Consider the following 13,896-nt stretch of genomic DNA (forward strand, 5'->3'; position numbering starts at 1 on the left):
ATTCTACTAGGAAGAGATACTGCTGGAAATGGGAAATTGGCCTCTTTTAGGGTGGTAAATCCCCTGCACTGACTGGCGGAGAGTTATGGCCCCCTGCACCGCTAACGGTGAGAGCTGTCGGTGGCTGATGCAGTTAACTTATTTCATTTGCAGTACTGACATCTGTGTGCTGTGCTTGCTGATTGTCACAATTACCATTCTGAGTTTATTTATTTTTTTTATTAAAGAAAATCCTACTGATGCCTGTTTCTCAGGCAGGTTTGTGGACAAACCATACATGTCCACCACACTGGGAGGTTAGTGTGATGGATATGAATCTTTCATCCACTACATTTAAGCGATTTACGAAGGCATTGGTTGAAGCTGTTGTCAATTTTCCTTTCCAGACATCTAGCCTACTAAACTGTTTGGCTATCTGAAGGTAAGAATTTAATAATTCACTGAGCTAATTCTACAGCTACAATATTCCAGCTTCTGAATCATAGCTACAATATTCCCAGCCCGGTTCTAGTAGCGATTAAGCAGACTCGCCCTCTGTGTTTCAAGGTAAAAAAAATCAATTACGGCTTTACACCCAAGATTTCACATATGAAATTGCTGTATAACAGCAGAGACATTATTCAAACAATGTAGATACATATTAAAGTTATCATTTTAATGGTGTCATCGGCTATTTAATACCATGTTTAACCATGTGTTTCTATCCCTGTGTTCGTTCTGATATGATTTTGCCACAGGCAGTACCACGAAGCAAAAGAAACATATCAGGACGTGGAAAGCAAAGTAAAAAATCTTAAGAGGTTCATAAAACTTTTGGATGAAATAATGTTCCAGAGATACAAAACATACCAACAGTTCCGAAGGTATGTAATGCGTGGCACTGTGAAATGGCCAACATTTATTGCTGTTTTTGGAATGGATCAAAGGTTGTGTTTTGCAATTGAGAATAGTTGTCCCTTATTTATTACTTCCCTTTACGCATACCGCTCTAAATCTCCATAGTCACCATTCACCATAAGTTGCCATGGTGGCAACTGCTCTTCGGGAGAGTGCTATCCTTGTCTCTATTTCTCAATGATTGATTGAAAAAGTTAAGTCCTTCTGAATTCACTCCCCTTTGATATCATTAAATAAAGTGACATGGATGCTATAGACTGGTTATGGAGCTATGATAGTCAATAGGAACAGATATATTGACTTGGATTAAGAAAGAAAGACACTGGGCCTTACAATCTTACACACACTTAGACAAATAGATACTAAACAACAAACTAAGACATGGAGACACAGACCCACTCTTGATTTCAGGCACAAGTCTCACTGATCACACTCACACTGGTTTGGTGAAATGCTGCAAACTCTACTTTTCCATCATTGGCTCTTTCATGTATTCACATGCTTGAATCACTCCTCGTCATCCATCTGGGATTCCCCAGTAATCTTAAATAGCAGTAAACAATTATTAATGGCCATGGGCTTCAACAACTGCGTTTTTTTTAGTAGCAAATCCGCCTTATTTGAAGCAACCCAAACTTCAGTTAATGAGATGGAAGTGCTAGCTCTCCTACTCCCCCTAGAGGCCACCATACTTCAGATGTATACTGCACATCATGTTTGAGAGAGTTCCTGTGAAGAGCTGTGCTCTAACCTTCCATTGACCTTATTCTGACACTTTCTGATCTTCACTGGAGCTTAGCCTGCTCCATCTTCAGCTTTCAGTAAACTGTTAGTTCTTGGTGTACATGTCTGGGAATTTCCCATTTTTCTGGACAGGGATACCTGCAGGTAACAATACACAGTACAACTCAACCACAGTTATTTATTTAGGTAGGTTATTTTTTGAAACACCATAAAGTGCTAAACAGTGGTGCATCTGAATGACAAACATAACATTCTCAGAGCAGCTAAATTGCCTCCTAAAATGCTAAGCAATACAACTCTTAAACAGTTTCTAGGAAAAGAAAGATGCTAATCTGTAGAACATATGGGTGTGAGTCTTAGGATTCTAATGGGAGCTGTATGTAATTCATAAAGTGTTGAGCGGTAGAGGAACTAACAGATGGGTTTGCAATTCCACGGCGTGCTATTTTTTTAAAATATAGTGTGAGAAGTTGGCCTGATATATGATGTCACTAATTCTAGTGTACACCTTGTATCAGTCCAAACAACCCTTATGGTGATTGGTTGTAAAGTAAACCTTATAGACCAGCTATCCTAGTGGTAGCATGGACAAGAGCAGTCTTAGGCTAAACTCTAAATGGCATGTGAAGCCAGCTGTTATACCATATGTAATCCCTTGAATACCAAATGAAAGGACACCACAACAGATATATATATATAAAAATAGAATGTATTTATTCTCGTCAAACCCTCAGCAGTCTTTATGAGATTCGAGGTAAGTACAACACAGTCTTATTTAAGCATACATTAAGTCACACAGGTAAGTAACACAGTTAGGCCCTAGGGGCCACGCAAACCATATACTAAGTAAGTGGTATAAGGACCACTGTCACGAACACAGGATAGGCCTAGGGAATCGCTGGGGCTACACTATACTACCAACAGTTAGGAAGTGGGAGGCCCACGGGATTCAGGTGCAGAGTGGAAACACTCACGCGTAATGCGTAAAAGTCGATAGAATCACTAGCAGTTAGAATTAAGCAGTTTTAGGACACTTCTGGAATAGCTAGAAAGTCGAGACTCGGAAACTAGACCCTAGGATAGTCAATACCTTTGTGAGCACCGAAGTACCCAAGTTACCTAGCCCACGGGCTGCGGGAGCATAGGTGTGAACTTGCGTCGGGTTTCGTCGTGGACTTCTATGGATGCCTGAAGGAAAGTTGCTGACAGGCAGTCAGTGAAGAGTGTCCGGTGGATCCCAAGGTGGGCATCGAGAAGGAAGGAACCTGCAAGCAGAAGGGACAGAGTCTAGGTCACCAGCCAGGAGCCGGGAAGGAACCAGGAAGGAACCAGGCGATGTCGTGAAGATGCAGGTGAAGAGGTGAAGCTTGTCGCAGCAGCCACGGGTACCGGGAGACGTCGAGGACGACCAGGACCAGGAGGTGAGCTGTCCCACGAAGGCTCTTCCTGTCGGCGGCGTCGAAGTCGAGTCAGGACCCAACAAGCCTTGGCAAGCGGAACCCACGCAGGATGGAGGACTTGCTTCTGGTGCAGACCAGGAAGGTCTGGGGTGCTTCTCTTTCACAGAGGAGCGGGTGCCAGTCTGGAGGAGCCGGACCAGCAAGTGGAAAACAAAGGTTCGTTGTCGCAGAGGCTACTAGCCAACGGGCCAGCAACCGGACAACACGTCGAGCAACACAGGTGCAGAAGGGCCCCACGCAGAACACGTGAAGTGTGGGGAGCTGATCTTCTTTGCAGATGGTGCTCGGGAGTGGGGCTTCTCAATTCCCCAAGCACAGCCTCGAGGAAGCCTCAGAAGTCGCGCTAGTCAGTTACTAGCCACTTTTCCCAAGTCGCCGGTCCCACGTCTCCTCCACGGGTCTCAGCTTCGCTGGAGATTTGGATCTGGTTCAGAGGTGTCTGGAAGTCTCGGTGCTGGTCAGTCTCTGCAGTCGTCCCTCGTAGGATTCAGTCGCAAAGCAAGCAGCGGTCGCTGGATGGTGCCTGGTTGCCCAGGGTGGTCACTCCTTGGCCACAAGGGAGATTTCTTCAGTCTTCTTCCTGAGGTCGAAGGTCCAGAGTTTCTGTTCAAGTTGCAGATTCAGGTTAATCTAATTTAGCAGGGCCCAACTAGCTACTAATATACTGGGCTAGTGGGCTGGGCTACCTGCAAAGTCCCTCCTATGGGTGGGACCAGGAAGGGGAGTGGCTACACCCCCTTTCCTTTGTCCAGTTTCGCGCCAGAGCTGGGGCTGGAGTGCCCCAGCACCGGTTTGAACTGGACTATGCATGGGACACCTTGTGTGCCCCAGGCAGTGTCTCGTTTCATTCAACCCTCCCTGCCCCAATGCACTAAATCCTGTCTAGGGTGGTGCTCGCACCTCCTGAGGCAGGAAACCTATTGTCCAAGCCTCCCTCGCTGGAAGGACTCCCAGCAGCAGGAGGTCAGACTTGTGTCTGTGGCAGCAGCATCCATTTTGTGATGCTGGGGCTCTGGTTAACTTTAACCGGGTAAGTAGGTTTCAACATGTCTTCTCCCTCTAGAAGGGAGGGATAATATCATCATTGCCAGTAATGGTATGGGGGTATTATTCCAAAGTGTTAGACACCTTACACGATATGTTTCGATAAAGCCAAACCATAGTTACCATAACCGTTTAAGATTATAAGGCACTTTAAGAGTATATGGTAGGCTATATCATAGAACAGCTATAAGGACATGGTTCCGAAAGCTGCAGACAGGCTCAGCTCATGCTAGAGCACCATCTCACATGTTACCAAGCACTCTGCCTCCAGGATTGTTAAGGCCTGCCATAGGAGTGGCTGATAGGTACACATGTGTCTATATACGGTAGGTATAGGAATACTACACCTAAGCAAGGGGTGATTACACGACCTTGCCCCAGCTGACTGATCAGCCAGTTGTGTCATAATGGAAGGCCAGGCCAGGGGTGGCATAATACATGCTGCAGCCCCTGGTAGGCCTAGGGTACACCTATGCCCTGGGTACCTAAGGTACACTGTGCAGGGGCCAATAAGGTGATCCTATCCAATTGGGTTATGCACCTAAAGTACATAGTATTAGTTTAGAGAGAGAACAGCTGGGCTGTGGGTCTGGTTAGCAGGCCCACAGCCACATCTAAGTCGAAAACCAGTGAAGCAAAAGCAAAAAGTGGGGGTGAACATAGAAAGCAGACCCTACTCTCCTACATATAGAACGCTGAACAATAAGTTATGTTCATCGGATTTATACAGCGCATGGCTCCCCTAGCTGTGTTTCCCAGCGCTATGCTAACAAAACAGATCCGGATACACATTAGGAGGATGGTTCCTATTGCAAGACATTTAGAATAACCATGTTTTCAACCTCTTCTGGAAAGTCAGAAGGGAGCACCATGCTCATGGGGAGTGAATTCCATAGCATTGGGCCTAAAAAAAAATAGACGGCTCCGCCTCCTTGCTGGGATCTCCTGATTCTGGGAACCAAAGCAAGGTCAAGATGACTTGACTGCAAGGATCGACTAGGTGCAGTGCATGAAATGGAAAAATAGAAGTGCAGGTACTCTGTACCAGAGTACCTGCTTGTTTCTGAGAAGTTCCGGTACTGTCCAATTAAAAGTATTAGATCTCTCTTGGCTGGTACTCTTCCTCTCACAATAAACAAGTGCTGGTATTCTGAACCGGACAGTACCGGCCCAATTAAAGCACTGACTAGGTGTATAAGATGATACCAGAGTCCTAAGATAGGTAAGGCCAGAATTAAATCGACATTTACGAACATAACACAGTGCTTTGAATTGGACACAGTGCTCAATTCGGAGCCAGAAAAGTACCCGGAGTAGCTGAGCAGAGGAAGAGTACTTTGGGGTATGGAGTAAAAGTCTAGCCACCAGATTTTGCACAATCCGCAGCTGTCTGAGTAAGCTCATAGTGCATCTGAGTGACAATATTAAGATTCTTTAAAGAGCTATGTTACGTCATTGAGTGCAAAGCAGCAAAACTCTACATTGATTCTAACAACATTAAAAGCTGCTAAGGAGTGGATCCAGTGAACAGTAGTCTTGAGAATGCCAAGAGTCTTGTATTGAATTTGTAAAATGCGAAACCGTTCCAGATAACCTGCAGCATGCAATAGACCATCGCCTTTATCTTATTCCTTAACCACAAGGGCTATATATTTTGCTAGTCTGCAGACCAGTAGTGTGTCATCGCCCAGTAAGCATACAGCAGTGGCGTCCTTGATAGTGCAGAGCCACAGACGTATGAAGCGGGCCTTCAGAAGTTTTGAGTTCTGTACAAAGTTTCAATGAATGTCGATATATACAAGTGACATGCATCAAGGATTCTGAACAATAGCCACACCCTCTACAGCAATTACATAACCTGGAATTTACGATTTCCATCTAGTCTGATATCAGAGAAGGCAGACGTAAAAATCGAAGTCTGATGTATTTTGCTCTAATGGCTGGTTTCAAGTTCGCTCTCATATAGTTCTGATTTAAAGCGGAGTTGCCTGTCGGTAGTAGCAGATTTTCGCTGGACAAATTAGGGAATTCCTCAATCCTCTTGGTAAAGGGGAGCTTAATCGCTGCCTTTCAGGTTATGGTACTAAAAACGCTAAACTCCGTATTGTTGTTCCATGTCCTGATCAACTTCAACATGTTAAGAATTCTGTTCAGATTCAAAATACGGGTAGGCATGTTTATTTTCATCTGATCGCAAAGCTCTTTACAAATCAAATATTTTAACCAGTCTTCCTTTGAATTTTTAAGTCTTAAATAGTATTTAATATACTGGAGATCAGCTACCCCTCACCCAAGATTTACCAGACCAAATTCAAGTCTAAATTGGTATGTGGGATGCTGTTTTGGTTGACCAAAAACAAAACGGACAACAATCAAAAAGTTTATTTCAAGATCGTTGTACAATTTTGCCCCCTAAATGGGGGAACCGTTGGTAATTGCTGGAAGACATTTTGATTGAGAATAGATGTACCAGTTGGGCCTTTTAAATTGAAGTGCAGTTGCATAAGTTGCAAATAGCCGGAACGGAATCAAGTGGCCTGCAGTTGAGAGCTTTGTCCCAGTTTGCTCTTCCACCACACACCTAGTTATTTGCTTGGATCTGTTTGTGCAATCCATTCGCCTCTGATTCGCCATGGGTAGTTGTAGTTGGTTTTACCAAAGTGCATCATCTTTGTCTTTTTTTACATTTAGTTTTAAGTTGTTGTCATTATTGTAGGCAGGCAAAGTTGTGGCCGTTGCAGTCCAATAGAGGGTTTGATCAAATGGTATGGTATCATCTGCGTACTGGAGAGCAGGAATGTGAGTTACCAATAATAGTCTGTGAAGAACGTTCTTGACTTTATGGTTGATGTTAGATCAGCTGTATGCAGGTTAAAAAATAGGGCCAGCACGCAGCCCTGCTTAAGGCTGCTGTTCGAAAATATTTTCCTATTTACTGAGATGCCATTCCCCTTCTTCATCCTAGCCCAGGTGTCCATGTGCAGTAGAGAAATAGCGGCTAATAGGGTTTCTGGCATACATCAGGCAATTAGTATCCCCAAGTGTCTCTTTTTACCCTATCAAAAGCTGTACTGATGTTTAAGTATCTGATAGACTTCTAGCCACAGATTCCTTACCTTAGAATATTCCCCAGGTGTCAGACTGGATACCAAAGTTTTCGAGCACTGCCCCTGCACGCCGGTAGGTGGCGTCGTTCAGCTCAACAATGTCCGCGCCGGAAATGATGAGGTCCCTACCTATATAGGTGCCACCCCGGCGTGCTGACGTCAGCTTTTCCTTTCCACACCAGATAGCGCTGATCATTTTTCTGTGAAGCCTGCAATTGGCAAACCACTATGCAGAGATTTTAAGATACACAAGATTTGTGAAAAGTAATATATAGTTTTTTTATATACATAGTGCTGTCATAATGTTAAATCCCCATGCTGTCCGAGGCTTGAAAGGCTGTTTGTTTTCTCACTTTCATTTACTTTGTGGATTGTGAAAATACCATCAAAACATGATATCATTATTATGGAAACAATTTATAAAAGTTTCAGAGCTCTCATTATTCTCTGACATCGTTTAGAGAGTAGTTCAATTGAAGGAATGAACTATACTTAGTTATTGGCTCTCAGCTTGCATCTTTGTGGTCTGTTTGACCAGAAATACATTGGCAGCAAATAAATTGCCCAAACTAGATCCAGGTACCCTGTTTGCTGGCACTGTATTTGTATCACAAAATTGGGATTATTAGTGAAAAAGCACAGATTGTTGATTCACCTGGCCAAATACACAATCAAACTGGGGAAAAGAGAACTATTGTGCCTCTCTGGGAAAAAGAAGCAGTAAGATGGACTGCAATAATATTTCCATAACCTGTAAGGTGAAGGAGCCACACTGTGTAGAGCATTCCATAGTTAAAGGGTTGTTTCTTGCCTTTGTTCATAATTAAACGAGAATAGATGCTGCTTCACTCAAAATGCAACAGAAGACATACATAAAGTTGAAGTGCTTTACTGGAAAATACTCTGCTTCTACCTGTCCTTCATCTTACACCCGCCATTCCATTCTAAATAAATGGTGCAAAATTTAAGTTAAAGAAAACATTTAAAGGCAGTAATTATTCCTTGCCTTTCTTTTTCTTGAAAATGTACCGTTGTATGTATATTTGTAAATGTTTTCTATACTCTGCCTCTCTCTCTCTCAAACTGACATTCATTTTGTTTTGCATATAACTTTTCTTCTTTACTTGAAAGGTGTCTCACTTTTAGATGCAAGATCTACTTTGACTCATTATTGTCTCAACGGGCTTACTCTGGAAAAATTAATTTCGACCACAAGAATGAGACTCTTTCAATAACGGTAAGTCATATTGGCTTTTCAAATTATTTTTTAATTAAAGTTATTTCCATGGAGCATTCTGCTTGTATTTTAGTACAATTGTTTTTCATACTTCAACACTGATGCTGCATGAAATATGGGCTTCCGTTTGAACATTTTTCAACATTTCCCATTATCTGCTCGCAACAGATCCTGTTCTCCAAATTTGCTAACAAACATGCAGCCAGTAATTGTAATTCGAGCTTTTTACAAATTCAAAATAGTTTAAAAAGCAATTCCTTCCTTTCAGTAAGTTTGTTTTATCTGGTTAGATCGAGGCCGTCGCGAGATTGATGGGCCCATCCCTTCTTGTTGTTCCCTTAGGTTTTTTGCTTTAACATAAATAGTTTGAAGACAGACAAGTTCTTGAGTCCTTCAGTATAGTTCTGAAGGCTTGATATTGTTTAAGTATTTGTGTATGCGGTCATTCCTCCTAGATTTTACAGCACCTGTAATCCAGAAATTCTGGAGAAGTGAATACAACATACAGTGACATATTAGCAGTTTTCATCAATCGCTTGAGCATTTACGTACTGTGAAACATTGTTTCACTAAACTTCTTATAAAAAGGTATGGTCCATTTCCCATTTTTTAACTAGCACCTTTAAGTTCTCACTGACCTTTAGAGTAATTCTTCAGCATGTTTTGTGTCCCTGGTTATGGCATTGAATCAAATGACCGTCAGTGACCAGTCCGCAAATCCCATGGATTTTACCTGATTAAAGGAACCTCTCACAGCAGTTCACAAAGTGCTTTCTAAAGAGAATCCTTCTAACATAAACTTCACTAGAGGGATGGGACTTTGATGCGAATGTTCATCAAAACATCCTTAGAACGAAAGAACAAAAGGTAGGACATGAAACCAGTGGTCGCCTGTGAAGTTTGAAAGACATGCAGTGTAAATTCTGGATGGTTTTGAAGTAGGGAAGGTACTAAATAAACACATTTAATCAGAGACATTGGCTTGTCATGATCATTACATTATTCGTAACCATGACATGGTCAGTTACCTCATTGTATGGCAGTCATTGCTGTCGTGTGGCTGATACCCCAATATGCTGCTCTTTATAGCACCCTTTACCCAGTCAGTGTCCAACTTGTAACATCAATACTCCTCATATGCCTATTAATGTCTATTATGCGCTCCTCGAATTCCCTTTGTCTAGGCAGTGCACCTTATGTAACCCGGTGGCCCATATGTTAATATACAGCCATACGGTACTTTTCCTCTCCTACAGAAGCCTAGTTGTTCCCAGGTACATAAACAAGTGAAACATTATTATTCATCATGAACTCTATGCTTTGACCTTGGCAGCCTCTTAGTGGTCCCTAAACCAAATGCAACAAGCATTGGCATAGCCAATAGGTCTCGCCTTTGGGACCTTATAAGTGTTTAGCCAGGCAGCACATTATCCTGGGTGTTGTGCAAGCCAGGAATTGAAGAGCTATACAAATGCTACACACTGGTTCATGTAGTCTGAAGTTTAGAAATATATGCTCGCGTTAGTGAACAGTTATGGACACATTCTAAGGCACTTTAAAGCACAAAGACAAGTGCCTTGATGCAAGTCAACAGAGCTATAACATTCTGTATGCGGCCATCGTGAAGCTGTCTCCTTAATAAATGTTATAAAAACAGAGCATGCACCACTATCCCCCCTCTCCATGCTATTTTATGACAATGAGGTGTCCTTTGAAATAAATAAACATGTTTTAGGAAAATATCCGTCATACTCCTTGCAGTATCGTAACTAAAGAATAATCTTGGCCGGCCAAAGTAATATCTTTCATTACCATGAGAAAAAACACAATGAAAATATAATTATGAATATATTCCCCTGTCTTCAGTGCACTTGAAAGCTATTGATATTTCAAGGCTGTGTGGTCATACAGGAGCAAACATCAGCATTATAGAACATACAGCGCATTCTAAGGAGGTCAGATGAACAGGCAACTGTTTAAATACCCAGACTCCACACAATCCTTTTCAAATAAACCCACTGAACTGCACCCGAGTTTCTGCTTTGGCATAGCTTGAAATCACTTGCCGTTATAAAAGTGTTTCTGTGCCTTCTTCCTCTGAACAGAGCAGGGGAATGTTTGCATTCCTTTTAGGTAAGACTGGTTGGGACACCGGTTTGATTAATGAGGCAATAAAAGTCCTTTGTAAAGGAGCTATTAAAAGTCTCCTGTAGACAGAAGCAGATGTGGCTGCAGACGGAAGCTAGCCAACATACTTAAAGTACTAAAAAAGGTGTCGTTTTGCAAGTCAAAATATGGCAATTAATTTTTTAAGTTAGATTTTTTCTTTCTTCATTCGTACCGGAAGACAAACATTGAAACGAGAGAAGATCGCTACCTCAGCAGGGAGGCGGATGTCTGTACTGGAGTCCAGCATGGTATGCATTCCAGATTATTGATTTCGTGAAAAATATATATATAATAGATAACAGTTCCTGTAAGCATTTTATCAGGGATGGATGAATGCCTAAATCAGCTCGCCGTGTTGCAACTCCTTGTAAATCAAAACAATCTCCCCAGCTGATTCATAACTATAGTGTATTATTTATTTCATGGTAAATTTATATCACATGAAATACACATCACCAAACCAGAGCCACGAGGCAGCGTAAATGTCAAACACGCTTTGCAAACATGGTCCAATAATTTAAAACCCCAAATATCTACAAGATCTTTCTTCCCTGTCCATAGCCACGGCGTGTCATTGACCAGGTGGACCCCAATGGGTGAACAGCCCAGAACTATACAGAAAGAACACCCGCACTTCGATGGCTCTACGAGACCAAACCAGTGGCAGAAATATGCTTACCTAAATATGCCTGAAGACAAATATAATACATGACTGAAAAACGCACCAATTTCTTATCTAGCACAATGCTTATTCCCTACTACGGGTTAAACAACACAAAAAATTCTAGAACATTGCTATCGGGAACAATATTTTATTTACTGCAAATTACAAAATATCCACATTCCTGCAGTTCAGGCAATAACATCAGCTGCAGGCGTTACATTCAAAATCACACGCAAATAAATGAAGTGGCACACATTTTTCAAATAAAAGGGAAATGGCTGTGATAGTCAAGCCTCTCGGAGTTGCTCTGTCTAAAGAAACAAGCATTGGCCGCGCGGCCGTGAAAGTAACGGCCGCGCGGCCGTGAAAGCGAAAGTAATACGATCGCGATCAAAGCGAAAGTGATCGCGATCGCTAGGACGGGACGGCATGCGAGTGATGCGCGCGCATCAGTGATTGCCGGCTGCGCGCGTGCACGCTCGCGTGCACTCAAGCTTTAGGCCACAGGCAGCACTTGAAAATTCCCAGATACAAAATGTCTCTCCGAGCCAGCGCAAGCGCTGGGGCTCAGCGAGACCTAAAAACAGAAGGGAAAGTGCTTCTCGGTCACAGGCCTACACCTCTGGAATGACCACCCCATACCCTCTGAGCTTTAACAAAATAACGAATAGAAGCTAGTCTATTCTGACTATTGGTTAGACTGGGATAGGAGATTTGGCTTATGAAGTTATAAATGGAACAGCTATGACCACATCTACCTAAATGCAAAGGGAACCCGTCAAGATCAATGTCGTCAAGATCACTTGTAAGGAAAATGTAATAGGACACCCTTCTACAGTTGCAATATGGAAAGCCGCAAGCACTCTAACCTAGTTCTCATTTAATGGGAGTGTAAGATTGTGGGAAAGTGTCCCTTTTTGACATGGGCATCCCCATATTGGTTACTATCCTTCACTCCCCTTAACACTCCTAAATTCAGTGTTTAGATGGCCCCTGACAGCAGGAACTAAGATTCGACTGACTCCAAAAGAAGAAGGACCAAGAAGAGTTGGAGAAGCAAGAACTATGGACCAGAACCAGACTTGGCATGAAACTCTTCCCGCTGTCTCAATAATTGCGAGAACACAACTCACCCTGTAGCTGTGCAGTCTCCAAAACCCTTGGAGAGCTGCCAGCACTTCATAGATCATGCCAGCATCTTCCTTGGAGTAGAGGGCCTACACCCCTGCATCCTGCAGGCGCCGATCACAAGCTCCGGTCGAACTGCTGACCACTGGACTCCGATGCAGCAGCCACTCAGGAGGAGGGGTTCCGTGCTCCCTAAGGTCAACCCCATCTCACCAGCCAGTAACGGGATGCCCTCCAACACCAAAACCTGGGGTACCGGACCCCTTGCAGCAGCCAAGACTTATTGTTGGTCCAGTCCGGACACCAACCCTACAGTGACCGACCAGCTGATGAGGGACGTTGGCACCGCAGAAGCCAGCCCTGAGAGTGGCCCAGTTATCCTGTTGTGTCCTCATGTCCTGGTCTTCACCTGAAGCAAGTGCATCTGACTGCCGTGACGTGCCGGACAAAAGACCACTGAACCTGAGCCCCACAGACTGAGGTCAGCATGACCAATGGTGTCTTTAGCACCCGGAGACCCCTCCCCAAGACCCAAGCTCACCTGTGAGTTCCACCGGAGTCCCTGCCTGCAGCCTCTTTCTGCAAGTCCTCCGAAACGGAGTGCCTTGGACCGCCGCCACCTGCTGGACCAAAGATCACTGCACACGAGCCCTTCAGCCCGAGTCCAGACCAATGGCATCCCGGCTCCAGAGTAGAGACCCTAAAGAACTGAGCCCCCCTTTGGGTTCAACCGCTCAATTACAAGAATTTTATGAGGCTATGCACTTCATATTTGGGCGGCCTGTTCTCTACAGCGCGCCATTGAGCCCCACTAATTCAGGAAGCCCCCAACTAGATTCCCGCCAGCAACTCCGGTCCCCAGAAAGCCACAGATGTATCTGGTCAGTTCCGTTCTTGCCTTCCCTGGCGCTGGAGCCCACTGTCTTTGCCTTCCCTATTTATATTCTCGACTCTGAGCCAGAGGGGCATCATCCGACTCCGGCACCAACTGGAGCCATGTCTTCCAGGCTGAAGCCTGAGCCCTGTTCTTATTGGCTAGGACTCTAGGATGAATGGGAGGGATTGCTGGACCCTGAAGAATACCAGTCATATGATACCAACATGGACTGGTATGAGGATTTGGAGGATGCCAGCTGACTTGATACTTCTCCAGATACTGGCATGCTTACTCCCCCTACCATGGCTACAGAGAAGGGAGCTTCATTCGCAATGGCGGTCAGGAGGGCGGCCTAGGTCATTGACCTTATCATGCCCTCGTGGCAGCCAACACCAAAGTCTTGAAAGAAGTGCTCTAGCTGGAGTGCCCCCTCAGAACCGCTTCTCCCATTTAATGATGCACTTACTTATATCCTGCTTGGGACCTGATCCACACCCAAGAAAGGGGCTCAAGGGGCTCCTGTGACCAGGACAATAGTTGACCGCACTGCCCCGCTCCAGGGGACTCCA

At 44.0% G+C, this 13,896-nt stretch overlaps 1 protein-coding gene across 3 annotated transcripts in view; it reads left to right on the top strand.

Annotated features, from left to right (window-relative positions):
• SMC6 (structural maintenance of chromosomes 6) overlaps window positions 1–13,896 on the top strand; it is a 918,345-nt gene that overhangs the window by 666,653 nt on the left and 237,796 nt on the right. For all 3 annotated transcript variants that reach the window (XM_085610645.1, XM_085610644.1, XM_085610643.1), the window contains exons 23-24: window positions 738–863; window positions 8,384–8,489. In XM_085610645.1, coding sequence (XP_085466771.1) covers window positions 738–863; window positions 8,384–8,489 — 232 coding nt within the window. The remainder of the gene's footprint in view (window positions 1–737; window positions 864–8,383; window positions 8,490–13,896) is intronic.

The sequence above is a fragment of the Triturus cristatus genome, chromosome 6 (assembly GCF_964204655.1).
Source record: "Triturus cristatus chromosome 6, aTriCri1.1, whole genome shotgun sequence".
NCBI classification, from domain to species: domain Eukaryota; kingdom Metazoa; phylum Chordata; class Amphibia; order Caudata; family Salamandridae; genus Triturus; species Triturus cristatus.